At 43.6% G+C, this 27,908-nt stretch overlaps 1 protein-coding gene across 3 annotated transcripts in view; it reads right to left on the bottom strand.

The window, feature by feature from the left end:
• CGNL1 (cingulin like 1) overlaps positions 1 to 27,908 on the bottom strand; it is a 156,097-nt gene that overhangs the window by 39,497 nt on the left and 88,692 nt on the right. For all 3 annotated transcript variants that reach the window (XM_077263817.1, XM_077263818.1, XM_077263819.1), the window contains exons 9-10: positions 8,195 to 8,401; positions 4,525 to 4,629 (exon numbers count right to left, since the gene is read on the bottom strand). In XM_077263817.1, coding sequence (XP_077119932.1) covers positions 4,525 to 4,629; positions 8,195 to 8,401 — 312 coding nt within the window. The remainder of the gene's footprint in view (positions 1 to 4,524; positions 4,630 to 8,194; positions 8,402 to 27,908) is intronic.

The raw sequence follows: 27,908 nt of genomic DNA, 5'->3' as shown, positions 1-27,908 counted from the left end.
AGGAGAGGGCATGAGGGGGCTGCCTGTGTTTTGAGACAGAGGATTGTATGTTAAGGAACAGTTCTGAGGAGGAGGTGAGATGGATGGGGAGGATTGAAGAGGAGATGAACAGTTCCTTACTTGGTGTGGGGATTGGGGGAGGTAGCAGAAAGTGAAAGATTATAGGGGTAAAAGTGACAACAAACAGAAACATTGTTTGCAGTGACTGGCCAGTTACCTTCAGTTTCAATTCAGGTTTTAATTCTAATGTAATCCACACTTTTAGAACACACTTCTAGAAATCACACTGCAGACTGAAGTCTAGCAGACTTGTGCTATGCAATATATGGAAAACTAAGTGCGTTCAGGTGTGGAGCAGAGAGGAGTGGTCTCTGCTCATCTTGGTCAGAGAATTAAGGGTGGACCAGATGCATACAATCAAGACTAAGTAAACAAGGTCATAAATATCACAGGGTAAGTTGGGGGTTAGCTGAAAGGCATACCATCACAATGCTAGGAGCAGAGGAAAGTCTATGAGCAAAGCTGGGTGATGTACTATGTGCACTTCACAGACAGACAGCAGGAGAGCTGGGTGGACTGGGTGGGTGAACATACCATCACAATGCTAGGAGCAGAGGAAAGTCTATGCGCAAAGCTGGGTGATGTACTATGTGCACTTCACAGACAGACAGCAGGAGAGCTGGGTGGACTGGGTGGGTGAACATACCATCACAATGCTAGGAGCATACATACATACATATAAATATATTGTAGCTTTGCATGGGAATAACGCATACAAGCACGATATCTCACTCAAATTAAGTCCATTCCGGTTTATTAAAGCGTCATAAACCGCACCGTAAGCTAGGTTACACATCACCAGCTAACACATAGTCTGTTACTTTAACACGTGTGGCTTTACAAAGCATTCAATAGTCACGCCTTATCTCTTCAGTCATCAGGTGAGTGCACAGTTCAGCAACTGTCATATGTTAGCGCACAGTTCCTTACAGTTCATTGTATGCATCAACGGAACATATTACCCACCGACAGTCTGTTCCAATGACAGATACGTCTCTGCCGTATATTACAGGTTTTTTCCCATACCAGGGGTTACCTCTCAGGAGCTCCGGCTCCACACACTGACTCCTGCCAGTGCTGGTTCACAGGGAAACTGCCTCACTGGGAAAGTCCAGACCCACAGTAGGAACTGTAGCTTCCCCAACACAGAAACCGTCTCAGGCTCTGTAGATGCAGCCTTTCCATGCACTTCAAGGAAGGCCAATCACAGGCACCTCCAACACACAGGCCATCAGTCCATGATCTTACCAGGTGCTTGCAGGACTCCAGTCCATCCCAGGACAATCCAACACCCTGACCATTCCAGGACTCACACTTACCAGGTGCTTGCAAGACTCCAGTGCATACCAGGACAATGCAACACCCTCGAGCATTCAGTCCATAGCCTCAGCAGTGCTTCCAGGACTCCAGCCCACTTCAGGACAATCCAACACACAGGCTATTGCAGGACTCACTCTTCAGTGCTTCCAGGACATCTCCACTGCCAGGAGACTCCAACACTGTCCGTCCACTAGGTCCACGGTCTCAGGTGCTTCCAGGACTTCTCCATACCAAGAGACTCCAACACCGACCGGCCAGGACCTTGCACATAGATCCATGCAGTCTGACCATGTGACCCACACCCTGGTCACATTATCTAGGTGTAACCACTCCCCTGGGTGGGAGTGTGGGTGTGTGTGTGGGGCTAGTTTGACCCTCCCATCTCTCATAACTAGCCCTGCCAGTCTCCCATTAGAACTACACAACTATTTGTGGGACTACAGGTCCCAGGACACCAACCTAACGTCAGACTGACAGAACAGAGTGTCTTCCTCTGCAACACACACCGGCCATTTACACTCCTGCCGGACTGTCTCATCACAGTTATGCCCCCAAGCGCATCTTGCAGCGCACACACAGCGCCCCCTGGCTGTAACGTGGGTCACTGCACCACTATATATAACTATATATAACTATATATATATATATATATATATATATATATAACTATATATATAACTATATATATATATAACTATATATATATATAACTATATATATATAACTATATATATATAACTATATATATATATATAACTATATATATATAACTATATATATATAACTATATATATATAACTATATATATATATAACTATATATATATATATATATATATATATATATATATATATATATATATATATATATATATATATATATATATATATATATATATATATATATATATATATATTTTTTTTTTTTTACAAACACTACGTTCCCAGTTTAAATATATAAAATTTAATAGCTCTAGTCTTCTTGCTCTCTAAGCCACACCCCTGAAGCCATATGATGCTACTACGTGAGCTGTGGCATGTGTCCAACAGGCCTGAGTAAACTACTGTTGGTGACAGCTAGTAGTTCCTTTTGCTACTGCTGGGGAGCTGGCAGTGACCGTACCAAGGTGTATATATAATAAAATATATATATATATATATATATATATATATATATATATATATATATATATATATATATATATATATAAAAAATCACACACAGTATATATATCTACATATCAGGGCCGGCTCCAGGCTTTCATGGGCCCTGGGCGAAAGAGTCCGGGTGGGCCCCTTTAACACATACCACAATTCATAATGCACGGATACGGCAGAGAAATATAGGTATAGTACAAGGCCAAAGATTTCACTTACTTCTTACATTACATGAGTGATATCTATTGTGCATTCTACATTAGCTCAGAAACCGGACAGTATAGTCCCCTATACAGAATAATGAGCCCCATATAGTGCTCCATACAGTATAATTGGCACCACATAGTCCTCTATACAGAATAATGAGCCCCATATTGCTCCAAACAGAATAATGAGCCCAATATTATGCTCCATACAGAATAATGAGCCTCATATAATTCTCCATACAGTATATGATGGGCCCCATCTATTGCTCCATATATAATGGGCCTCATATAATGCTCCATACAGTATATGATCGGCCCCATACAGTATCCTGAGTCCCATATATTGCTCCATACAGAATGGGCCCCATAGGATGCTCCATACAGAATGGGCCCCATATAATACTTCTTACAGAATGGGAACCATATCATGCTCCAAAAATAATTGGCCCCATAAGATGCTCCATGTATAATGGGCCCCATATAATGCTCCATATATAATTAGTCCCATACGATGCTTCATATATTATTGGCCCCATATACTGCTCCATATGTAATTGGCCCCATATACTGCTCCATATTTAATTGGCCCCATAAGATGCTCCATATTAAATTGGCCCCATATAATGCTCCCTATAGAATTGGCCCCATAAGATACTCCATATAGAATTAGCCCCATATAATGATCCATATATGGGCCCCTTCTGATGGTCCCCATATACTGCTCCAAATATATATAAAAAAAAATAAAAATGAAATACTCACCTCTCGTTGCTTGACGCTGCTCTGCTCTGGACTCCTCACTGTCGGCGTCTTCCTGCTCTCTGTGCTGCGACTGCTCAGGCAGAGGGCGCGCACCGGTGACATCATCGCGCCCTCTGACCTGAAAGTCACAGTCAGAGGATGGAAGACGCTGCAGCGCTGGAACCGAGAGAGGTAAGTATCGCAAGTGCCGGGGCCCGGAGCAGGCGGGGGGTCCACTCGTGGGGGCCGGCACTATAACGCGCCAGTGTCCCCGACGGCGAGTGGGCCCCCTGCCTGCTCAGGGCCCCGGCACTTGCCCGGGTGCTGACGCCGGCCCTGATAGATATATACACATACACATACAGATATATGCTTGAGAAAGGCTCTCCACGGGCCGAAACATTGCCATTATGGGCTATTAAATTTGAATACCTTCATAACTATCCAGAATGGTGTGCTGCCTCTGATTTTTGGACATATATATATATATATATATATATATATATATATATATATATATATATATATATATATATATATATATCTATAGACACACACACATATATATATATATATATATATTCCATGTGTTGGAATCAGAGGTGTATATACCGTTTGCTCACTGAGTTCTCCAATAACTGGCCTAGAAGTGGAAGCAGCTGTGGCCTCGTCCATCACTTATCAGTCAGTTGCATAATTGTCATGATGGTTGGAGGCAGCGGAGTCGCGTCCCCTGACAAATTGGTGGCAGAGATGGGATCTGTGTGATCTCTCCAGTATCACCCTTGGCAAATAATAATAATAAAAAATTCAACACAAAAGCATAATTTAAACAATAAGTCATTTTCTGATGATAGCTCCTCCTTAAAAGGAGTGGTCATAAGTAGACAACACCTGTTTGTATGCCCTAATGGGACATAGAGATGACTCTTTTCTATGAGTCAAAACTCTTGACAATGAAGTTATGTTACCATATGACTCAAAAGCCTTGTTTTTTTTTTACATAAAAGTGTTTTTACGTATTTAAATACATTATTGACCTTTGTGTCTTCAAGTTGGTTTTCCAGCCCCCTAGAAATTTCGAGAGCTTCTCTCTCTTGTTCTTTGGCTTCATCCAAAGCTTCAGACAGTTGCTGCTTTTCTTTCTATAATAAACAGCAGCAAATATTAGTAAGTTATTTTGTATAATAATTACACACACATTACACAACAGAAGTAAGCAAATTTCTTACATCTGAGAAAAACACGGTCAAAGGACCTCTACGGTTTACAGACATCTCTGGAAGGTGCATAAAACTGCTCAGCCCTTTATAGTGCTTTAACCTGATTTTTATCCAATGGTAATTGCAAAGTTTATCAGGAACGTAATAGCGTTTTCCAAATTGTGGAAAAAGTGGACAAGGTAAAAAGAGAATGGAGTCGAAACAAAAAAAGAAAAAGACAGATGTCCCTGCTGTGTCAGCGCTGTTGCTCCAGTTTGGTTTTTCATTGTGTACTTCGCGGCACTGATGACAAGCCATATACCTCCTCCTTCTCAACCTGTCCTCTACTTTCGACACAAGTCGACCACTGCCTACTGCTGCAAATTCTCTCTTCCCTTGGCATCAAAGACATTGCCCTGTCCTGGATTGCCTCATACCTTTCCGACCGAACATTTAGCGTTCCCACTCCCACACTACCTCTAAATCCTGCATCTCTCTGTAGGAGTCCCTCAAGGCTCTGTCCTTGGGCCCTTACTTTTTTCCATCTATACCCTTGGCCTAGGACAACTCAAAGTCCCATGGCTTCCACTGCCACCTGTATGCTGGTGACACTCAGATCTACCTCTCTGGCTCAGATGTCACCTCTCTGCTGTCCAGAATCCCGAAGTGTCTATCAGCCATATCCTCCTTCTTCAACTCTCACTTCCTAAATCTCAATGTAGACTAAACCGAACTCATCATCTTTCCTCCATCTCGCGCATCTCCCCTACCCGATCTATCTATTATGGTAAACGGCATCACGCTCTCTCCTGCACCTGAAATCCGCGGCCTCGGAGTAACTTTCGACTCTGCCCTGTCCTTAAAAATGCACGTCCAAACTTTTGCCACCTCCTGTCGCCTCAAACTCAAAAATATTGCCAGAAACCGTCCTTTCCTCATCCCTCAATCTTCTAAAACTCTGTGCATGCCCTCGTCATCTCCCGCCTCGATTACTGCAACACCCTCCTCTGTAGCCTCCCCGCTAACTATCTTGCACTACTCCAGTGTGTCCTCAACTCTGCTGCCTGGCTAATCCACCTCTCTCCTCGCTACTCCCCTGTTTCTCCCCTCTGAAAATCCCTCCACTGGCTCCCAATTCCCCATCGAATCCAGTTCAAACTACTAACACAGATCTATACAAAGCCGTCTACAACCTGTCCCCTCTCTATATCTCTGAACTAATCTTCCAATATCAACCCTCACGTAATCTTCGATCCTCCCAAGACCTCCTACTCTCCTCCACACTTATTCGTTTCTCACACAAAAGCCTCAAAGATTTCTCCCGAATATCCCCCATCCCCTGGAATTCCACGCCTCAACACATCCGATTATCCACCACCCTCGGATCCTTCAGACGGAACCCGAAAACCCATCTCTTCAGGAAAGCCTACAGCCTGCAATAACCATTCTGCCGCCTCACCACCACCAGAGCTGCTGCACCCCAGACCTTTTGTCTCTTCCCCATTATCCCATAGAATTTAAGTCCGCAAGGACAGGATCCTCTCCCCGCTGTACCAGTCTGTCATTGTAAATTTGTTTACTGTAAACGATACCTATAATTCTGTATGTAAACCCTTCTCATGTACAGCACCATGGAATTAATGGTGCTATATAAATAATAATAATAATAATACCATACGTCAGCTGCAGACAATCATGGACTTTAGTGCAACTGGCTGCAGCGGTCATGTGTGAAATTTGGCTAATGATCTATGCAGTGAAGTAAACAAAGACTAGCAGGGATCAGCAGAGCAACAGCAGGGGATTCAACAGGTAATGTTTATCTTACTACTTTTCCATCTCTTTGCCCAATTTTTTTTCCCTTCATAGCTTAAAAACTGTATTAAGAAATGTTCTCGTAATCACAAATTATAATGGAGAATTCATGAAGTCAGAAAACTTGTTTGGAAAGTCAAAGTGTTTGTGTAATGTAAAGTTGCAAAAAAAAAAAAAAAATTATAGTCCAGATTCATCACTTGCAGTTTTTTTTATGCGATATTACTTTTGTGTGCTTCATTGGTTGATGTTTGAACCAAATTCTTCATAATAGAATAAACAGGTTGATAAATTTTGTGCAAAATCAAAAATGTTCTTTTTTTCTTTTGGTTAACTCATTTTAGAGCAAAAAAATCATAGTATTCTTTAAAATAACATTAGTCTTCAATTGTATCCAAAAATAAAAATATTTTCTAATCCTCTAGGGTACTGTAGTACAATTGTGGAAAAATTACGACATTTCAAAAAAAGTCACAAATTATGAATGAGTTTAAAATGCCCTCAAAAAAAAAAAAAATGAAACAAAGTAAAGTTAATTTAAAAATAAATAATGAATAATGCATAATCATAAGTGTCACCATTTGTGACTTTTTTCTGGAGTAAAAATGATTAATGGGCCGCACATACCACATCTCTTGGCCAAAGAAGGAAACGAATATAAAGAGAATATACAGACAGGACAGCATGGCAGGGCAGATGCTGCTTTCTGTGAGGTAAAGCATTTCCCTGCCTGTTTAAAAAACATGTTTCACCTCACAGAAATCATCAACAGTGATCCTATGATGTCCTGTCTAACTACTCTCTTTTGGTTCTTCCCGTATCCAGGAGATGTGGTGTATGCAGACCATGTCCCTGTACAGTCAGACACAGACATTACACAGTACACAGCAGGGGCACATTTATAAGAATAAGATTATCTCAGCACAGGAACTTTTTTTTTTTTACAAATCCAATTGCGGAACATCTTGTTATTCGAAAATCTATTAAATACATTGGACAGTATTTGCGGAACAACCCTTTTAAGGAAGTAAACAGAGTTGGAATCTGATAGGTAGGTTTGAGTAACTTACCCACTTTGCACCAGTATGATAGACATTACCAAATTGTAGCTTATTTTTAGAGTTACAGAAATATCTAATTAATTAAAGAAGCCCTCTCATGATTTTTTTTTTTTACTAAATCTGTGTAAATGTTTATGTAATGTAGTATAAGTTTGTTAATGTACTCACCGACCGCCACCTTCTCAGGGCTTCAGCACCAATCTGCTCCTCTTCTCAGTGAAGTCACTGCTCTGCAGACTCTCAGCCATACTACGCTCTGGGCAAGCCAGAATTGGCTTTTACATTATAATCCTAAGGAGCGAGCCAGAGAGTCTCAAGGCGGTGAGGTCACTGAAAAGAGAAGCAGAACAGCGCTGGATCATGGAGAACATGGGGATAGACAAGTACATTAAAACAAATACTACACTACATACGCATTAAGAAAGATTTAGTAAAAATAAAAATCCTCATGGGAGAGCTTCTCCCAGTATTGATGCACTGAAACTTACTTGGACTGTGGGTTCCATTATCCAAATTTATAAAATCAATGATCAAACATCAATTTTAATGTATTTTCCTCTTCAGTGTGCTTGTATTGTACTGCCAGGATTGACAGTGTTCTCACTGACCCAATTTATTGCTTTTTTACTCACTTCTGTTTTCTTGAGCCTCTCTTTAATTCTGTCATTGTCTTCATTGAGTTCATTGATCTTCTGGTGAAGATCGGTTATTCTGAATTCTAGCTTTTGTATCTTCTGTTTCAGTTCTTCATTTTCTTGCAACAAACTTTTTGCTCGGCTTTCAAATGCCATTTTTACTTCATCTGCTTCATTTTTCCGGCTGGAAATTTCATATGTATTCTTTGGGATTTAAGAAAAAAATAAATTAAACAATTTTCATATTACAAGATAAAAAACACATTTTTTTTTGTTTAGCATTCATTGACTTCAGTTAGCAATTTTTTATTCAGCTTCAGCAGTTGTATGCAGTAGATGCATTTTCTGTAATGAACACCAATCAAAGATATGATTTGGCCAGTAAATCAATCGGCCCTGCTTTACTAAATGATGCAATTATCGTGAACGTTTCCATAAGAATGATTGTCCGGGAGATCATCTATCTTCCTTTCCTGCAATACAAGTTTATGTAACGGTCAGCATCACATTCCCTATTTACTCAAGGGCATGCACTACTGACCAACAATTATTTTTTAGAAGATCCTAAAAGATGTGATCAACCGACAACCATGCACAAGTCCATTCTAAATCCTATGCATGGTCTTCTAATTCCCAGGCACATGCAGTATACCTAGGAGTACTTACATCAGTAATTCTACTGCAGACTAGCTGAAAGTTTCCAGTTTTACAGCACAAGGCGGGAAATTAAACAGAAGCACATGCACAGGATTTAGAACAAGCTTATGATACTATAGATCACCTCTGGCATGTCAATCAAGCCAGAATGGTGTCAGGAAGGGTATAGGAATTGGTGTCCTCTCCCTAACCAAAATGATAATTTCATACAGCAAATGTGATGTTCAAGACTGCCTGTTTACATAATTCAGCAGCAAACAATATTCACTTTCCAAATCATGTCCTTAAAATAAAGTAGAGAAGACGATGAGGATATTTTATGAGCAAAAAGGTTTCTGACAAATTCATTTAAAGATTACTCTTTTATTCAATATTTTAGTTTTATTATTGTATTTTTTGGACTATAAGACGCACTTTTTTACCAAAACATTTTTGGGGAAAAATGGGGGTGCATCTTATAGTCAGAATGTACTTACCAGTAGTGTGGCGGCAGCAGCAGTCGGGTGATTCTGCTGGCCCTGGGCTGGGAAGAGGGGGCGTTCGGTGGTCCAACACATCAGGGCGATAATACGACTCCCATCCCAATCTGGTGCGGCAGTATTCGGCAGCGCTCTATGTTGTGTGGGCTCCGCTGACATTTTGTTTAAGCCCGGAGCCCCCACACTTCCATTGCTGCAATGCTGTGGCCTCCCGGAAAATGGCCACCGGAGGTGGCACATGCGCCGAATAAGATCTCAGCAATGCCAATTTCCTGGAGACCACCGAATTGCAGCAATGGATGTGTGGGGGCTCCAGGCTTTCACAAAATGTCGGCGGAGCACCCGGACCACTGAGCAGCACCGAATACTGTTGCACCAGTCTGGGATGGGATTCACATCATCGCCGGACCACCGAACACCCCCTGTGACCCTGCTCCACCAGCGCTGCCGATCCCCCCCCCCCCTTTAGGCTACATTCACATTAGCGTTGCGTCATGCGCCCCTATATCTAACATGGGGGGGCGCATGGACATGCGTTGCACTTGCGTTTTGTGACGCATGCGTCACTGTGGTGCATGTGTCAGGGCGCAGAGGACACTGCATGATGCAGTTTTTTCTGTGCCAAAAACCATGCAAAAGTGGACGCATGCGTCATAAAACGCTGCGTTGTGCATGCGTTTACATTTGCGTTGTGCGTTGCGTCGCCGACGCTGCACCGCACAATGCAAATGTGAACGTAGCCTTAGCGGAGTTCGGACTGTTACATTTTTTTTTTTTTCCTAAAAATTTTGGAGGGGGCGTCTAATAGTCTGAAAAATACGGTATACTTTATTTTAACTACACTGCAAAAAGGCAGATAAAAAGGCACTATATAGCAGAAAGTTACTACTACAGTAAAATGGCTTTCAATTTCAAGAATTACTGGAGATATGAGTAAGCAAGCGTAAACTATCCAATATTTGTTTCTGGGTGGTGTACTCATTTAAAAGAAAAAAAAATACAATTATTTATTAGATATGTATTAAAAAAAAATATAGTAGCTGGATTTTCCTTATATTATATTTAAAAAAATAGTCACATTCAAAAACAAGTTACACCAACCTGCTTACATTTGCTCTCCTCTCTGTTTAACAAGACCACAAAAGTCGCAACTCCAATGCTCCTTACAAGCGCTGTGTCAGCAGAAAAGAAGAATAATAGGCTAAACAAATAAGCAAACAATGGAAATGTTTCCTTTAATGCTTGACCTGCTCCAAATGTGTTCAGGAGGAGCATTAGACAAAGAATAGGAAGGGCCAAGACAGGGCCATTAGGAGCTACAAGAGAGCTCTTATAGCGAGATCTTGTTTGTCAGCATTGCTGGCTGGTATGGGAATTACAGGATTGCATACAAATAAAACTACATGGGCCCCAGAAACGCCTTTAAGGTATGTTGCTAATACCATCTTCTTGCACTGCAAACATTTATAAAGATGTATTAGCGGACATTTGAATGTAAATCAAAGAAAGCAACCACTTGATACATTATATCAGTTATATTAGTAGATAACCTATAGAGATTATTAAAAGATCAGAGATTTGCATCACTGTTTATACGGCAAAAAGGACAAAGTAGCCTGTTGTGGAATTTATGTTTAACTGAAAAAAAAGACACTGGCACACCCTATTCAGATTTGGCCCAGGAGAAACAAAGTTCACAGGATGCAAGTCCTGGGTGTGGAATGAACAACAACAACTACTTTGGAAACACTATTTTTGGAAGGTGTCTATTGATCAGATCCAGCTGGTGTACAGAGTCTGGAGATCTAAGAAAATTATGCAAAATAGCTCTTTTCCATGAAGAGGAACACTGTCTCTAGTACCACCTGCTGGTACCCCTGTAAGTCATTGTCTGATTATTATGAAGCCTTGATACTATGGAATAATATTTGAAAACTAATAAAAGCAATACATGAATTTAGCTGTTGGCATTACACATGTGTTTCTCATCCTAACAAAGCATTAAGTTTATCCACATGTTAACATACTGGAGTAACTGATCAGCCAAAACAAAGAAACACGCTGAAAAATTTATTACACAGTAAAAATAAATAGGCATGTGTGGTCAAACATAACCCGAATACCTGTATTTAAGGAAGTATGTGAGTAATGTAAACCAGCCAGTATACTAATCCTCAAAAACAGGCCACTTGACTTGCTCGGAGAGATGCATTATGTCTAGAATGCAGACAGCAATAAAGCAGAGAAATACAGTAGAGTGGAAATACTGAATATTTCAGAGGAAATGTGTACTAAGCCATCACCTTAACAGCCTGGCCACCCACAACTATGCCAAGTGTCTGCTCACTTTCTCCATGGACAAGTTACATTTCAGGAATTCCCTATTTAAATACATTGAACACAACATTAAATGAGTGTTCTACTCTATCTTCAGAAGTGCGCCATTCCGCTGCCTGCCCGATTGCTGGGGTGCGATGCGCTTCTGAAAATTGGCAGTTCAAACTAGCGGTGTGATTGCACCACTTGTCCAAAGTGAGCATTCTTCTATGCCGATAGCCGAGGCAGCTTTGCACCAGCAATATGGGAGATGCCAGCTTCAGAATGGTATTTGTAGGCTCAAAAAGCAGAGTCTGCAAGTGGCGTTGTCCTTACCTAAATAATCGGCCACTATGCACAATGGAGGGCAACCTAGAAATGAGCTGTACACAATCACAATAGAATAAAAAATGCCTCTGTTCTTGTGCATGTCTGAAAAATACAAACACTGCCTGAACAGGGGCCAGATAGTCATTATGGAAACTATCAGCTTCATTGAAGTGAATGGTTTCATCAGCGGTTTGAATAGTTTTTGGGAAATTCCAACAAATCCTGAAGTAGCGCTCTGTGTAAAGCCCCGTATTAATGTGAAACTAGCCTTGGTTATACACATCAACTACTTTAGTAGCCGATATGTCACACACTAGACTTATGAATCAATATTCCTGAAGTTTTCCAACTTGTTCACCAATTAGTATCTCCTTTATTACGTTAGGCATGGAGACTCAGGTTTTGAATGATTCTTAAGCTTTTACAAACAATACAAGAGGGTCAAAATCACAAACCACAATGACTGCGCTCTAAGTTTTAACATTTTACTGCAGGACTCTTAGGAAACAGATGGAACTAGGCGAATATCTAGAAGAGATGCTAAGATACAACATAAAACGGATTTCCACTCCAAACCATGGAACAAAAATGCTCTTGTAAAAAGTAAAATACTGTCTAGACTAAGAAACAGGAAAACCTCCATGCTGGAAGGTGACAGTGTAAACAAGAGCTACACGTTTCCTTCCTGAAAAATAAAAAAGTTAAAAGTAGTCAGTGTTCCGAGAAATGTAGCTGCTAATGTATAGTAAGTGGGTATCGCTAGGAAGCAAGTGATTATGTATAGCTCACATAGGTCATCATTTAAGGATTGTCTTTAGTTTGACCACCTGGACCCCCTGCAATCCTGAGAATGATGTGCCCTCAACCGCTCTTCAGCGCTATGGCCATTCTTCTAAGTTTTCCCAGCTAGAGCAGCATTTACAGGTCACAAGGCTCTAAGCCCTTAGCCTAGGGGAAGAGTCAGATGGCAATATAACTCGGACGGGGATCAGAGCGCAAAAGCTTGGACTGGCTGGTGGCCCTCCCGATCCGAGCGTGACAGAATGTATTTCTATGCAGCTGCCATGCTCTGATCGGGAGAGTCGACAGCCAATATGAGCACTGAGTTGCAATCCCGGTTTTAAAATTCATCTGACTTTTTTCCTAAAGCTGTGTTCACATGCAATGGATATGCTGTGGCCAAAGTGGTTGAAAACCGCAGCTTCCCTAAAGATTCCCATATACATTAGATAAACGTGGGCTGAACCTGACAAATTTTCTCGGGAGAGGCCGACCATTGAAAGTGTATGGGGACCAACCAACCCTCCCCAGAGACTACAAGGGCTATTTTAATGTTCATTCCTTCTGTTTTCTCCTTTCTCCCAATGAAAACACATGAACGTTCTGCCGGGCATTCTTGTGGATGGAGGAGTTGGGGGAGAAAGTTCTGCACAAACATTTAGCTAACAGATATTTCATGTGCATGGCTATCTTAAAAGGTAAGCATCATCCAATATATGTGGAACATGAATCATAGTCTGGCTGCTTTATTACTGTAGGGTATGTCTTATTCTGAAATGGCGTAGTGTTTTAGAGGAAACATCCTTTGAAAAGCTGGCTGGGGACTATGCAATTCTGATGATCAGTCTGAAGCAAGTCCTCTTAACTCTCTCCTACAATGGACAGCACATAAATCCATAGTCTTCTATGGGTGAATTTGACCAGTGACTTTGGAAATAAACAGAGACTTGTCCTTCTTTTGGTCAGACTACTCAATCTGCAAAACACATGAATATGTGAACAGTCACATAGACTATAACAAGTGTGCGTTTTAGTTACACTGATAGAATACGCATGTTAAAAGGAGGACGTCTGATTGAGGCCTTAATGTTGAATTGCAGTATAAGCCAATGCAGTACTACACTTCCAAGTGTCATCTCGCTACATGTGACCTCCCCCAACAGAAAGACTAATTTGGGAGTAGTAGTCCTACCGTACATTGGCCATTTATACTCCAATTTCAATGGGACTAAAAATTTTAATCTAGCAAAACGTTTGCTGGTATCCAACAAGAAAAAAAAGCTGACTGCCTTAGGGTAGGTTCACACAATGTGGTGTCAAATCATTAACACCACAATTTTTTATGCCATTTTGAAACATTGAGGCAAAAATGTGTGTTGAAAAAAGTTGCACTGCAACCACACTGTGTGAACCCACCATAAAAGTTGGTAGAAGTAGCAGAGAGTAGATGTAGAAATAAAAAGACCAAGACGATGTTTAGCAGAACGGTTAAATTAGAAGGTGTTTCACAAGAAGTTAGATTACTTATATCGTGGATCACTGCTCAGTGGAAGGATGAAGAAGCCCAGCGGTGCATCTCCAGCCTTCCTCTGGGCAATGCAATAAGACGAACAGGTCATGTTTTCAGGATTTCCTTATTGAAGAGGTGATAATTCCATTATCTACAAAGCCAATAATTCCATCACCTGGGCAATTCTATAAGAAAATCTTGAAAACGACCTGTTGGTCGCTCTTGAGGACTGGAGTTGGGGAACACAGTCTTAAGTGATAGAGCAGAAGACAGCAGCCCATGTGGACTACTGCTCAACCAATCGACACTGTGCTCACTTATGGTAATACTGTAGCTGTGAAGGTCCCTTCCTCAATCTCTCATTAATTCTCCCCCTATGCCGCCAAGCCTTCAAAAAGTTGTCAGACTAAAGGTACCGTCACACTAAGCGACGCTGCAGCGATATAGACAACGATGCCGATCGCTGCAGCGTCGCTGTTTGGTCGCTGGAGAGCTGTCACACAGACCGCTCTCCAGCGACCAACGATGCCGAGGTCCCTGGGTAACCAAGGTAAACATCGGGTTGCTAAGCGCAGGGCCGCGCTTAGTAACCCGATGTTTACCCTGGTTACCAGTGTAAAATGTAAAAAAACAAACAGTACATACTCACCTTCGCGTCCCCCGGCGTCCGCTTCCTGCACTGACTGAGTGCCGGCCCTAACAGCAGAGCGGTGACGTCACTGCTGTGCTGTGCTTTCACTTTACGGGCGGCGCTCAGTCAGTGTAGGAAGCGGACGGCGGGGGACGCGAAGGTGAGTATGTACTGTTTGTTTTTTTACGTTTTACACTGGTAACCAGGGTAAACATCGGGTTACTAAGCGCGGACCTGCGCTAAGTAACCCGATATTTACCCTGGTTACCATTGTAAAACATCGCTGGTATCGTTGCTTTTGCTGTCAAACACAACGATACACGCCGATCTGACGACCAAATAAAGTTCTGAACTTTAATCAACGACCAGCGATATCACAGCAGGATCCTGATCGCTGCTGCGTGTCAAACACAACGATATCGCTATCCAGGACGCTGCAACGTCACGGATCGCTAGCGATATCGTTTAGTGTGACGGTACCTTTAGTTGTCAGAGCAAGGAAAAGCCAAGTAGGAAGTTACTAAAAGAGAATCTTGTGTATTGGTGCTGCCTAACGCAAAACTCTCCACTATTTGGCAAATACGGCCCAAATCCCAGCTAACTGACTGTGCAGAGAACTACAGCTAGCCTATGGTGCCATGCTGCAGTTCTAGTGCATTTGGCAGTCAGGACTTTATTGTGCAGAAAAAGGGTGACAATAAAACACTAGCGGTGCAACACCGTCATTCTCACTATCCACCCAAACCATAAAGTGAAAGAATATAACAGTGATAAGCTATCACTTTAAAGCATGAAAATACTTCTTTACAATGGATTTCTACATAAAACTGACCAAATAATCATTGTTTTAAACATGCATTTATGATTTTTTCTGGATACTTGTTGTATGTTAGTGTAAAATACTGTATCAACCAAGTTTTTACTCTAAACCTGCACTTAAAATATTTTGTCCCAGGACGTCTTTAGGAGCACACTGATCCCCAGCCTCCCACCTGTTTTATCGACAGTTCAGACCAATGTCATCATCCGGCAGTAAGCTTGAGCTATGTGCTTGCCATGCTGCTATATGAGGCAGCTCTGTCTCTGTGGCATCAGAATGGCACAGTAACTCACCAGGATGGGGAGCTAAAAGGAATCCTGACCATCTATGCTGGAAAGAGCTTCTAAGCACTGTGTTATGGCCAGTTCCCTAGGCACTAAGCCATAAAACATAAAAGGACTCCGATGTTAATGGAGTGTATACTCCAGGGAAAAAGCTGTCTAGTGTGCACAGCCTCGCTTCAAACAAGTGTATTGGGCAAAGTGGTGCCCACTGCACGCCCGCGCCCACGTCTCATGCACTTGTATGGATCGAGGCTGCGCCCACTAGACCACTTCTGCCCAGAAGTGTGCATATCGCATATATCACCATCGCTCCCGGCTCAGAACCGGCGAATCCTCGCAGCGCACAGTACTTTTGCGGGGGGATTCAAAAGCCTGCAGTCACACAGTGTGCCTGCAGACTTTTCATTTTATATAGGATAACCGTGTTAATAACAAGTAAACTGCAAAATTGCTTGTTTTACAAGGACATTGCAATTTTACCCATCTAAGATGGCAATAACTCCTCAGGTTTAGTGACAGGATGTAGCATCCACTGCCAACCATTTAGAGGCTGTTGCATACTATCACGCCACCATAGCTTCTCTTCTCTTTGCGCTATACAGTACTTTGCCTTCCTAACATGTACATTACAATAGTTGAAAGTTGTATCTTGTGCCCATGTGGTTTAGTACACTGTTGTGACCCCAATGGCAGAGGGTCTCAAAAGTACATACAAAGTCTGCAAACACAAAAAACCAGCTCATAGGGCAGTGGTAACTGGGCTGACCATATATCTAATCCTAGCACCACAAATAGCAGCAGCCGGGGAACGTGCCTACGTTGGTTCTAGACGTCTCGCGCCAGCCGGAGAACTAACTAACCCTAGAAGGGAAAAGATAGACCTTTCTTGCCTCCAGAGAAAAGACCCCAAAAGTTGGATACAAGCCCCCAACAAATAATAACGGTGAGGTAAGGAGAAAAGACAAACGTAAGAATGAACTAGATATTTAGCAAAGAGAGGCCCACTGACTAATAGCAGAATATAGTAAGATGACTTATATGGTCAGCAAAAACCCTATCAAAGTTTCCACGCTGGATATTCAAGAACCCCCGAACCGTCTAACGGCCCGGGGGGAGAACACCAGCCCCCTAGAGCTTCCAGCAAAATCAGGAATCACATTTAGTACAAGCTGGACAAAAAATCAGAGCAATGCAAAAAACCAAAAAACAAGGAAGCAGGACTTAGCTTAATTTTGCAAGATGCAGGACCAGCAGACAGGAGCAAACAGAAAGGAACTGATTACAACGATGCCAGGCACTGGACTGAGAATCCAGGAAGTTTATATAGCAACACCCCTGGACTAACGACCCAGGTGGGTGCCAAACTGAGGAAAGACAATCCCAGAGTCCTATCACTAGTGACCACAAGAGGGAGCCAAAAAAGTCTAATTCACAACAGTACCCCTCCTTTAAGGAGGGGTCACCGAACCCTCACCAAGACCACCAGGGCGATCAGGATGAGCAGCGTGAAAGGCACGAACTAAATCGGCCGCATGAACATCAGAGGCAACCACCCAGGAATTATCCTCCTGACCATAGCCCTTCCACTTGACCAGATACTGAAGCCTCCGCCTGGAGAGACGAGAATCCAAGATCTTCTCCACCACGTACTCTAACTCGCCCTCAACCAACACCGGAGCAGGAGGCTCAACAGAAGGAACCACAGGTACAACGTACCGCCGCAACAAAGACCTATGGAACACGTTGTGAATGGCAAACGACACCGGAAGATCCAAGCGAAAGGACACAGGATTAAGGATTTCCAATATCTTGTAAGGACCGATGAAGCGAGGCTTAAATTTAGGAGAGGAGACCTTCATAGGAACAAATCGAGAAGACAGCCATACCAAATCCCCAACACGAAGTCGGGGACCCACACCGTGGCGGCGGTTGGCAAAACGCTGAGCCTTCTCCTGTGACAACTTCAAGTTGTCCACCACATGATTCCAGATCTGCTGCAACCTATCCACCACGGAATCTACCCCAGGACAGTCAGAAGGCTCCACATGTCCCGAGGAAAAACGAGGATGGAAACCAGAGTTGCAAAAAAAAGGCGAAACCAAGGTAGCGGAACTAGCCCGATTATTAAGGGCAAACTCAGCCAACGGCAAGAAGGTCACCCAATCATCCTGATCTGCAGAAACAAAACACCTCAAATAAGCCTCCAGAGTCTGATTAATTCGCTCCATTTGTCCATTAGTTTGAGGATGAAAGGCAGACGAAAACGACAAATCAATGCCCATCTTAGCACAAAAGGATCGCCAGAACCTGGAAACAAACTGGGATCCTCTGTCAGACACAATATTCTCAGGAATGCCGTGTAAACGAACCACATTCTGAAAGAACAAGGGAACCAGATCGGAAGAGGAAGGCAGTTTAGGCAAAGATACCAAATGGACCATCTTGGAAAAGCGATCACATACCACCCAGATGACAGACATTCCTTGAGACACCGGAAGATCTGAAATGAAATCCATGGAAATGTGTGTCCAAGGCCTCTTCGGGACAGGCAAGGGCAAGAGCAAGCCGATGGCACGAGAACAGCAAGGCTTAGCCCGAGCACAAGTCCCACAGGACTGCACAAATGACCGCACATCCCGTGACAAGGAAGGCCACCAAAAGGACCTAGCCACCAGATCTCTGGTGCCAAAAATTCCCGGATGCCCTGCCAACACCGAGGAATGAACCTCGGAAATGACTCTGCTGGTCCACTTATCAGGAACAAACAGTCTGTCAGGTGGACAAGAGTCAGGTCTACCAGCCTGAAATCTCTGCAACACACGTCGCAAATCCGGAGAAATGGCTGACAAGATTACTCCCTCTTTAAGAATACCAACTGGTTCTGCGACTCCAGGAGAGTCAGGCACAAAGCGCCTTGAAAGAGCATCAGCCTTCACATTCTTCGAACCTGGTAAATACGAGACCACAAAGTCAAAACGGGAGAAAAACAATGACCAACGGGCCTGTCTAGGATTCAGGCGTTTAGCAGACTCGAGATACATCAGATTCTTGTGATCAGTCAAGACCACCACACGATGCTTAGCACCCTCGAGCCAATGACGCCACTCCTCAAATGCCCACTTCATGGCCAGCAACTCCCGATTGCCAACATCATAATTCCGCTCAGCAGGCGAAAACTTCCTAGAGAAGAAAGCACATGGTCTCATTACAGAGCAACCAGGGCCTCTCTGCGACAAAACGGCCCCTGCCCCAATCTCAGAAGCATCCACTTCAACCTGAAAGGGAAGTGAGACATCAGGCTGGCACAAAACAGGCGCCGAAGTAAACCGGCGCTTCAACTCTTGAAAAGCTTCCACGGCTGCAGGAGCCCAGTTAGCAACATCAGAACCTTTCTTGGTCATATCCGTCAAAGGTTTAACAACGCTAGAAAAATTAGCGATAAAACGACGGTAGAAGTTAGCAAAACCCCAGAACTTCTGAAGACTCTTAACTGACGTGGGTTGAGTCCAATCATGAATAGCTCGGACCTTGACTGGGTCCATCTCCACCGCAGAAGGGGAAAAAATAAAACCCAAAAAGGGAACCTTCTGTACACCAAAGAGACACTTTGAGCCTTTAACAAACAAAGCATTCTCACGCAAAACCTGAAACACCATCCTGACCTGCTCTACATGCGAGTCCCAATCATCAGAAAAAAACAGAATATCATCCAGATAAACAATCATAAATTTATCCAGATACTTCCGGAAAATATCATGCATAAAGGACTGAAACACTGAAGGAGCATTAGAGAGCCCGAAAGGCATCACCAAGTACTCAAAATGACCTTCGGGCGTATTAAATGCAGTTTTCCATTCATCTCCTTGCTTAATGCGCACAAGGTTGTACGCACCACGAAGATCTATCTTGGTGAACCACTTGGCACCTTTAATCCGGGCAAACAAGTCCGACAACAGAGGCAAAGGATACTGAAATTTAACAGTGATTTTATTCAGAAGCTGATAGTCAATACAAGGTCTCAAAGATCCGTCCTTCTTGGCCACAAAAAAGAATCCCGCACCAAGAGGGGAAGAGGATGGACGGATATGCCCCTTCTCCAGAGATTCCTTGATATACGAACGCATTGCGGTATGCTCAGGTACAGACAGATTAAATAATCTTCCCTTAGGAAATTTACTACCTGGAATCAAATCTATAGCGCAGTCACAGTCCCTATGAGGAGGAAGAGCACTGGAGCTGGACTCGCTGAATACATCCTGGTAATCAGACAAATACTCAGGAACTTCCGAAGGAGTAGAGGAAGCAATAGACACCGGCGGGGAGTCACCATGAATTCCCTGACAGCCCCAACTTGACACAGACATTGCCTTCCAATCCAAGACTGGATTATGGGTCTGTAACCATGGCAGACCCAAAACGACCAAATCATGCATTTTATGCAGAACAAGAAAACGAATCACCTCCCGATGTTCAGGAGTCATGCACATGGTTACCTGTGTCCAAAACTGCGGTTTATTTTCCGCCAATGGCGTAGCATCAATACCTCTAAGAGGGATAGGATTTACCAACGGCTCAAGAACAAAACCACAGCGCTTGGCAAACGACAGATCCATAAGACTCAGGGCAGCACCTGAATCCACAAACGCCATAACAGGGTAGGAGGACAATGAGCAAATTAAAGTCACAGACAAAATAAATTTAGGTTGCAAATTACCAATGGCGACAGGACTAACAACCCTAGTTAGGCGTTTAGAGCATGCTGATATAACATGTGTAGAATCACCACAGTAAAAAACACAACCCATTCTGACGTTTATGATTTTTTCGTTCATTTCTAGTCTGAATTCTACCACATTGCATTAAATCAGGTGTTTGTTCAGACAACACCACCAGAGGATTTGCGGCTTTGCGCTCCCGCAAACGCCGGTCAATTTGAATAGCCAGCGCCATGGAATCATTCAGACCTGTAGGAATGGAGAAACCCACCATCACATTCTTAATGGCTTCAGAAAGGCCATTTCTGAAATTTGCGGCCAGAGCACACTCATTCCACTGAGTAAGCACGGACCATTTCCGAAATTTTTGGCAATACACTTCAGCTTCATCCTGCCCCTGAGAAATAGCCAACAAGGTTTTTTCTGCCTGAATTTCAAGATTGGGTTCCTCGTAAAGCAATCCGAGCGCCAGAAAAAACGCATCAATATTTGCCAATGCCGGATCTCCTGGCGCTAGCGAGAAGGCCCAATCCTGAGGGTCGCCCCGTAAGAAAGAGATAACAATTTTTACTTGCTGAGCTGAATCTCCAGATGAACGGGGTCTCAGAGATAGAAACAATTTACAATTATTCCTGAAATTCCTAAACTTAAATCGGTCTCCAGAGAACAGCTCAGGAATAGGTATTTTAGGTTCAGACATTGGACTACTGGTAACAAAATCTTGTATACCCTGCACACGAGCAGCAAGCTGATCCACACTTGTAATCAAAGTCTGGACATTCATGTCTGCAGCAAGCACAAGCCACTCAGAGGTAAAGGGGAGGAACAAAGAGGAAAAAAAAAAAACCTCAGACTTTCCTTTCTTGTAATCCCACTTCTGCAATGCATTAAACATTCAACCTTGGCCTGGCATACTGTTGTGACCCCAATGGCAGAGGGTCTCAAAAGTACATACAAAGTCTGCAAACACAAAAAAATAGCTCATAGGGCAGTGGTAACTGGGCTGACCATATATCTAATCCTAGCACCACAAATAGCAGCAGCCGGGGAACGTGCCTACGTTGGTTCTAGACGTCTCGCGCCAGCTGGAGAACTAACTAACCCTAGAAGGGAAAAGATAGACCTTTCTTGCCTCCAGAGAAAAGACCCCAAAAGTTGGATACAAGCCCCCAACAAATAATAACGGTGAGGTAAGGAGAAAAGACAAACGTAAGAATGAACTAGATATTTAGCAAAGAGAGGCCCACTGACTAATAGCAGAATATAGTAAGATGACTTATATGGTCAGCAAAAACCCTATCAAAGTTTCCACGCTGGATATTCAAGAACCCCCGAACCGTCTAATGGCCCGGGGGGAGAACACCAGCCCCCTAGAGCTTCCAGCAAAATCAGGAATCACATTTAGTACAAGCTGGACAAAAAATCAGAGCAATGCAAAAAAACAAAAAACAAGGAAGCAGGACTTAGCTTAATTTTGCAAGATGCAGGACCAGCAGACAGGAGCAAACAGAAAGGAACTGATTACAACGATGCCAGGCACTGGACTGAGAATCCAGGAAGTTTATATAGCAACACCCCTGGACTAACGACCCAGGTGGGTGCCAAACTGAGGAAAGACAATCCCAGAGTCATATCACTAGTGACCACAAGAGGGAGCCAAAAAAGTCTAATTCACAACAGTACACACACAAAAAGCGAAGCTTCACTTTGAACCACAATGCAGAGTTATAGACTTTCTTTACAACACAGGTCACAGTCAGGTCAGATTACAAGTTTTAAAAGGAATCTGTCAGTAGGATCAATCCTCCTAAGCCATTTATATTCCCATGCAGGTCATAGGAAGCAGAATAACATGACACCTTGATATCTGCAATCTGATGTCATTCCAGAGAAATTCATGTTTTTCTTGCATATAAATGAGCTGTTAAGAACTATGGCCTTGACACAGATCTGCATGAGAATCTGCCTCCAGAGATTGTTTTAAATGAAAGGAGACATCACCAGTGTGAGACATGTAATGACTGACACTTTGCTCTCATAATCACACACAGCTGTGCATGAAACATGTAATAAGACAGCATGTCATGATCTCTGCAGGCAGAGATCATAGCAAGCCTATAGAGGGACAAGCTCTCGGAAGATGGAACTATACTGACCATGAACTAAGCCTGCCGCGCAACTAGAAATAGCCAGGTAGCATTTCCTATTTATCGCTAGATGCCCAGCTCTGGCCTAAGACCTAAATAGCTAGCAGAGGGAAATATAAGACCTGGCTCACCTCTAGAGAAATATTCCAAAGAAGACAGTAGCCCCCCACATATAATGACGGTGAGTTCAGATGAAACAACAAACGCAGCAGGAAAATAGTCTTAGCAAATTTGAGGTCCGCTTACTAGATAGCAGAAGACAGATAGTATACTTTCATGGTCAGCAGAAAAACACTAACAAAACACCATCCAGAGATTACCTTAAACTCTGGCATTAACTCATAACGCCAGAGTAGCAATCCCTGATCCACGAGAGCTTTCCAGACACAGTAACAAAACTTCAGCTGTGAACTGGAACAAATAGGCAAAACAAAACATGGACAAAAGTCCAACTTATCTAGTAGTTGTCAGAAGCAGGAACAAGCACTGAGAGGCATCAGATAACATTGTTGACCGGCAAGAAACCACCAGAGAAATGAGCTTAAATAGCGACACCCACTACTGATGGAATCAGGTGAAACAGGAAAGAGGATGACAAGTCCAATTCCACAAGCGGCCACCGGGGGAGCCCAGAATCCAAATTCACAACAGTACCCCCCCCTCAAGGAGGGGGCACCGAACCCTCACCAGATCCACCAGGGCGACCAGGATGAGCCCTATGGAAGGCACGAACAAGATCAGAAGCATGAACATCAGATGCATTGACCCAAGAATTATCCTCCTGGCCGTAACCCTTCCCGTTGACCAGATACTGGAGTTTCCGTCTGGAAACACGAGAGTCCAAAATTTTCTCCACAACGTACTCCAACTCACCCTCAACCAACACCGGAGCAGGAGGCTCAACTGAAGGTACAACAGGTACCTCATACCTGCGCAATAACGACCGATGAAAAACGTTATGAATGGAAAAGGACGCAGGGAGGTCCAAACGGAAAGAAACAGGATTAAGAATCTCCAATATTCTATAAGGGCCGATGAACCGAGGTTTAAACTTAGGAGAAGAGACCCTCATAGGGACAAAACGAGAAGACAACCACACTAAATCTCCAACACAAAGCCGAGAACCAACACGACGATGACGGTTGGCAAAACGCTGAGTCTTCTCCTGGGACAACTTCAAATTGTCCATAACCTGCCCCCAGATGTGATGCAATCTCTCCACCACCGCATCCACTCCAGGACAATCCGAGGATTCCACCTGACCGGAGGAAAATCGAGGGTGAAACCCCGAATTACAGAAAAACGGGGACACCAAGGTGGAAGAACTGGCCCGATTATTGAGGGCGAACTCTGCCAATGGCAAAAAAGCAACCCAATCATCCTGGTCAGCAGAGACAAAACACCTCAGATATGTCTCAAGGGTCTGATTAGTCCGCTCGGTCTGGCCATTAGTCTGAGGGTGAAAAGCAGATGAAAAAGACAAATCTATGCCCATCCTAGCACAGAATGCCCGCCAAAATCTAGACACAAATTGGGTACCTCTGTCAGAAACAATATTCTCAGGAATACCGTGCAATCGGACAACATTCTGAAAAAACAGAGGAACCAACTCAGAAGAAGAAGGCAACTTGGGCAGAGGAACCAAATGGACCATTTTAGAGAAACGGTCACAGACCACCCAGATGACAGACATCTTCTGGGAAACAGGCAGATCTGAAATAAAATCCATCGAGATGTGTGTCCAAGGCCTCTTAGGAATAGGCAAGGGCAACAGCAGTCCGCTAGCCCGAGAACTACAAGACTTGGCCCGAGCACAAACGTCACATGACTGCACAAAGACTCGCACATCTCGTGACAGAGAAGGCCACCAGAAGGATCTTGCCACCAAATCCCTGGTACCAAAAATTCCGGGATGACCTGCCAATGCAGAAGAATGTACCTCAGAGATGACTCTGCTGGTCCAATCATCCGGAACAAACAGTCTATCAGGCGGACAACGATCCGGTCTATCCGCCTGAAACTCTTGCAAGGACCGCCGCAGATCAGGAGAAACGGCCGACAAAATTACTCCCTCCCTAAGGATACCTGTGGGTTCAGAATTACTAGGAGAGTCCGGGTCAAAACTCCTAGAAAGGGCATCTGCCTTAACATTCTTAGAACCCGGTAGGTATGACACCACAAAATTAAAGCGAGAAAAAAATAAAGACCAGCGCGCCTGTCTAGGATTCAGGCGTCTGGCAGTCTCAAGATAAATCAAATTTTTGTGGTCAGTCAATACCACCACCTGATGCCTAGCCCCCTCGAGCCAATGGCGCCACTCCTCAAACGCCCACTTCATGGCCAAAAGCTCCCGATTCCCAACATCATAATTCCGCTCTGCGGGCGAAAATTTGCGAGAAAAGAAGGCACAAGGCCTAATGACGGAGCAGTCGGAACCTTTCTGCGACAACACTGCCCCAGCTCCGATCTCCGAAGCGTCAACCTCAACCTGAAAAGGCAGATTCACATCAGGCTGACGCAACACAGGGGCAGAGGCAAAACGGCGCTTAAGCTCCTGAAAGGCCTCTACAGCATGAGGGGACCAATTAGCAACATCAGCGCCTTGTCTGGTCAAATCAGTCAGTGGTTTAACGACATCCGAAAAACCAGCAATAAATCGGCGGTAAAAGTTGGCAAAGCCCAAAAATCTCTGAAGACCCTTAAGAGAGGAGGGCTGAGTCCAGTCACAAATAGCTTGCACCTTGACGGGATCCATCTCAATGGAAGAGGGAGAAAAAATATACCCCAAAAAGGAAATTTTCTGGACCCCAAAAACGCACTTAGACCCCTTCACACATAAAGAATTAGACCGCAGAACCTGAAAAACTCTCCTGACCTGCTGGACATGAGAGTCCCAGTCATCAGAAAAAATCAGAATATCATCCAGATATATTATCATAAATTTATCCAGAAAATCGCGGAAAATATCATGCATAAAAGACTGGAAAACTGAAGGGGCATTAGAAAGACCAAAAGGCATGACCAAATACTCAAAGTGGCCCTCGGGCGTATTAAATGCGGTCTTCCACTCATCCCCCTGCCTGATCCGCACCAAATTATACGCCCCACGAAGATCAATTTTAGAGAACCACTTAGCACCCTCTATACGAGCAAACAAATCAGTAAGCAATGGCAATGGGTATTGATACTTAACAGTGATCTTATTCAGAAGCCGATAATCAATACATGGTCTCAAAGAGCCGTCTTTTTTTGAGACAAAGAAAAACCCAGCTCCCAAGGGAGAAGAAGATGGACGAATATGTCCCTTTTCCAAAGACTCCTTTATATATTCCCGCATAGCAGCATGTTCCGGCACAGACAAATTAAACAAACGACCCTTTGGATATTTACAACCCGGTATCAAATCTATGGCACAATCGCACTCACGGTGCGGAGGTAACGACCCAAGCTTGGGTTCGTCAAAGACGTCTTGATAATCAGAGAGGAACTCAGGGACTTCAGAGGGAATGGACGACGAAATAGAAACCAAAGGTAAGTCCCCATGAATACCCTTACATCCCCAGCTCAACACAGACATTGCTCTCCAGTCCAAGACTGGGTTGTGAGACTGCAACCATGGCAATCCCAGTACCACATCGTCATGTAAATTATACAGCACCAGGAAACGAATAATCTCCTGGTGATCCGGATTGATACGCATGGTTACTTGTGTCCAGTATTGTGGTTTATTATTAGCCAATGGGGTGGAGTCAATCCCCTTCAGAGGAATAAGAGTCTCCAAAGGCTCTAAATCAAAACCACAACGATTGGCAAAGGACCAATCCATAAGACTCAGAGCGGCGCCAGAGTCAACATAGGCGTCCGTGGCAATGGATGACAAAGAGCAAATCAGGGTTACAGACAAAATAAACTTAGACTGAATGGTGCCAATGGAAACAGACTTATCAAGCTTCTTTGTACGCCTAGAGCATGCCGATATAACATGAGTAGAATCCCCACAATAGAAACACAATCCATTCTTCCGTCTAAAATTCTGTCGCTCGCTCCTGGACAGAATTCTATCACACTGCATACTTTCTGGCGTCTTTTCCATAGACACCGCCAGATGGTGCACCGGTTTGCGCTCCCGCAGACGCCTATCAATCTGAATAGCCATTGTCATGGACTCATTCAGACCTGCAGGCAAAGGGAACCCCACCATAACATCCTTAACGGCATCAGAGAGACCTTCTCTGAAAGTTGCCGCCAAGGCGCACTCATTCCACTGAGTAAGCACAGACCATTTACGGAATTTTTGGCAGAAAACTTCAGCTTCGTCTTGCCCCTGAGATAGTGCCATCAAAGTTTTTTCTGCCTGAAGTTCCAAATGAGGTTCCTCATAAAGCAAGCCCAAGGCCAGAAAAAACGCATCCACATCGCGTAACGCAGGATCCCCTGCTGGCAATGAGAAGGCCCAATCTTGAGGGTCACCCCTGAGCAAGGAAATCACAATCCTAACCTGCTGAGCAGGGTCTCCAGCTAAACGAGACTTCAGGGACAAATAAAGCTTACAATTATTTCGGAAATTCTGGAAGCTAGCTCTATTCCCTGTGAAGAACTCCGGCAAAGGAATTCTCGGCTCAGATACCGGAGCATGTACCACAAAATCTTGTAAATTTTGTACTTTCGTGATGAGATTATTCAAACCCGTAGTTACACTCTGGAGATCCATTATTGTCAGGTGCACACAGAGCATACAGAGATTAGGAGGAGAGAGAGAAAAAAGACTGCAGCAAGGCAGACTGGAGGAAAAAAAAAAAAAAAAAAAATTCCAGCAGACTTCTTATCACTCTCCTTTCTCAACCTGGGTCTTTAACACTTTATTGGCCGGTCAAACTGTCATGATCTCTGCAGGCAGAGATCATAGCAAGCCTATAGAGGGACAAGCTCTCGGAAGATGGAACTATACTGACCATGAACTAAGCCTGCCGCGCAACTAGAAATAGCCAGGTAGCATTTCCTATTTATCGCTAGATGCCCAGCTCTGGCCTAAGACCTAAATA

Source organism: Ranitomeya variabilis, chromosome 5, assembly GCF_051348905.1.
Source record: "Ranitomeya variabilis isolate aRanVar5 chromosome 5, aRanVar5.hap1, whole genome shotgun sequence".
NCBI classification, from domain to species: domain Eukaryota; kingdom Metazoa; phylum Chordata; class Amphibia; order Anura; family Dendrobatidae; genus Ranitomeya; species Ranitomeya variabilis.
This window is presented reverse-complemented; position numbering and strand designations above follow the sequence as displayed.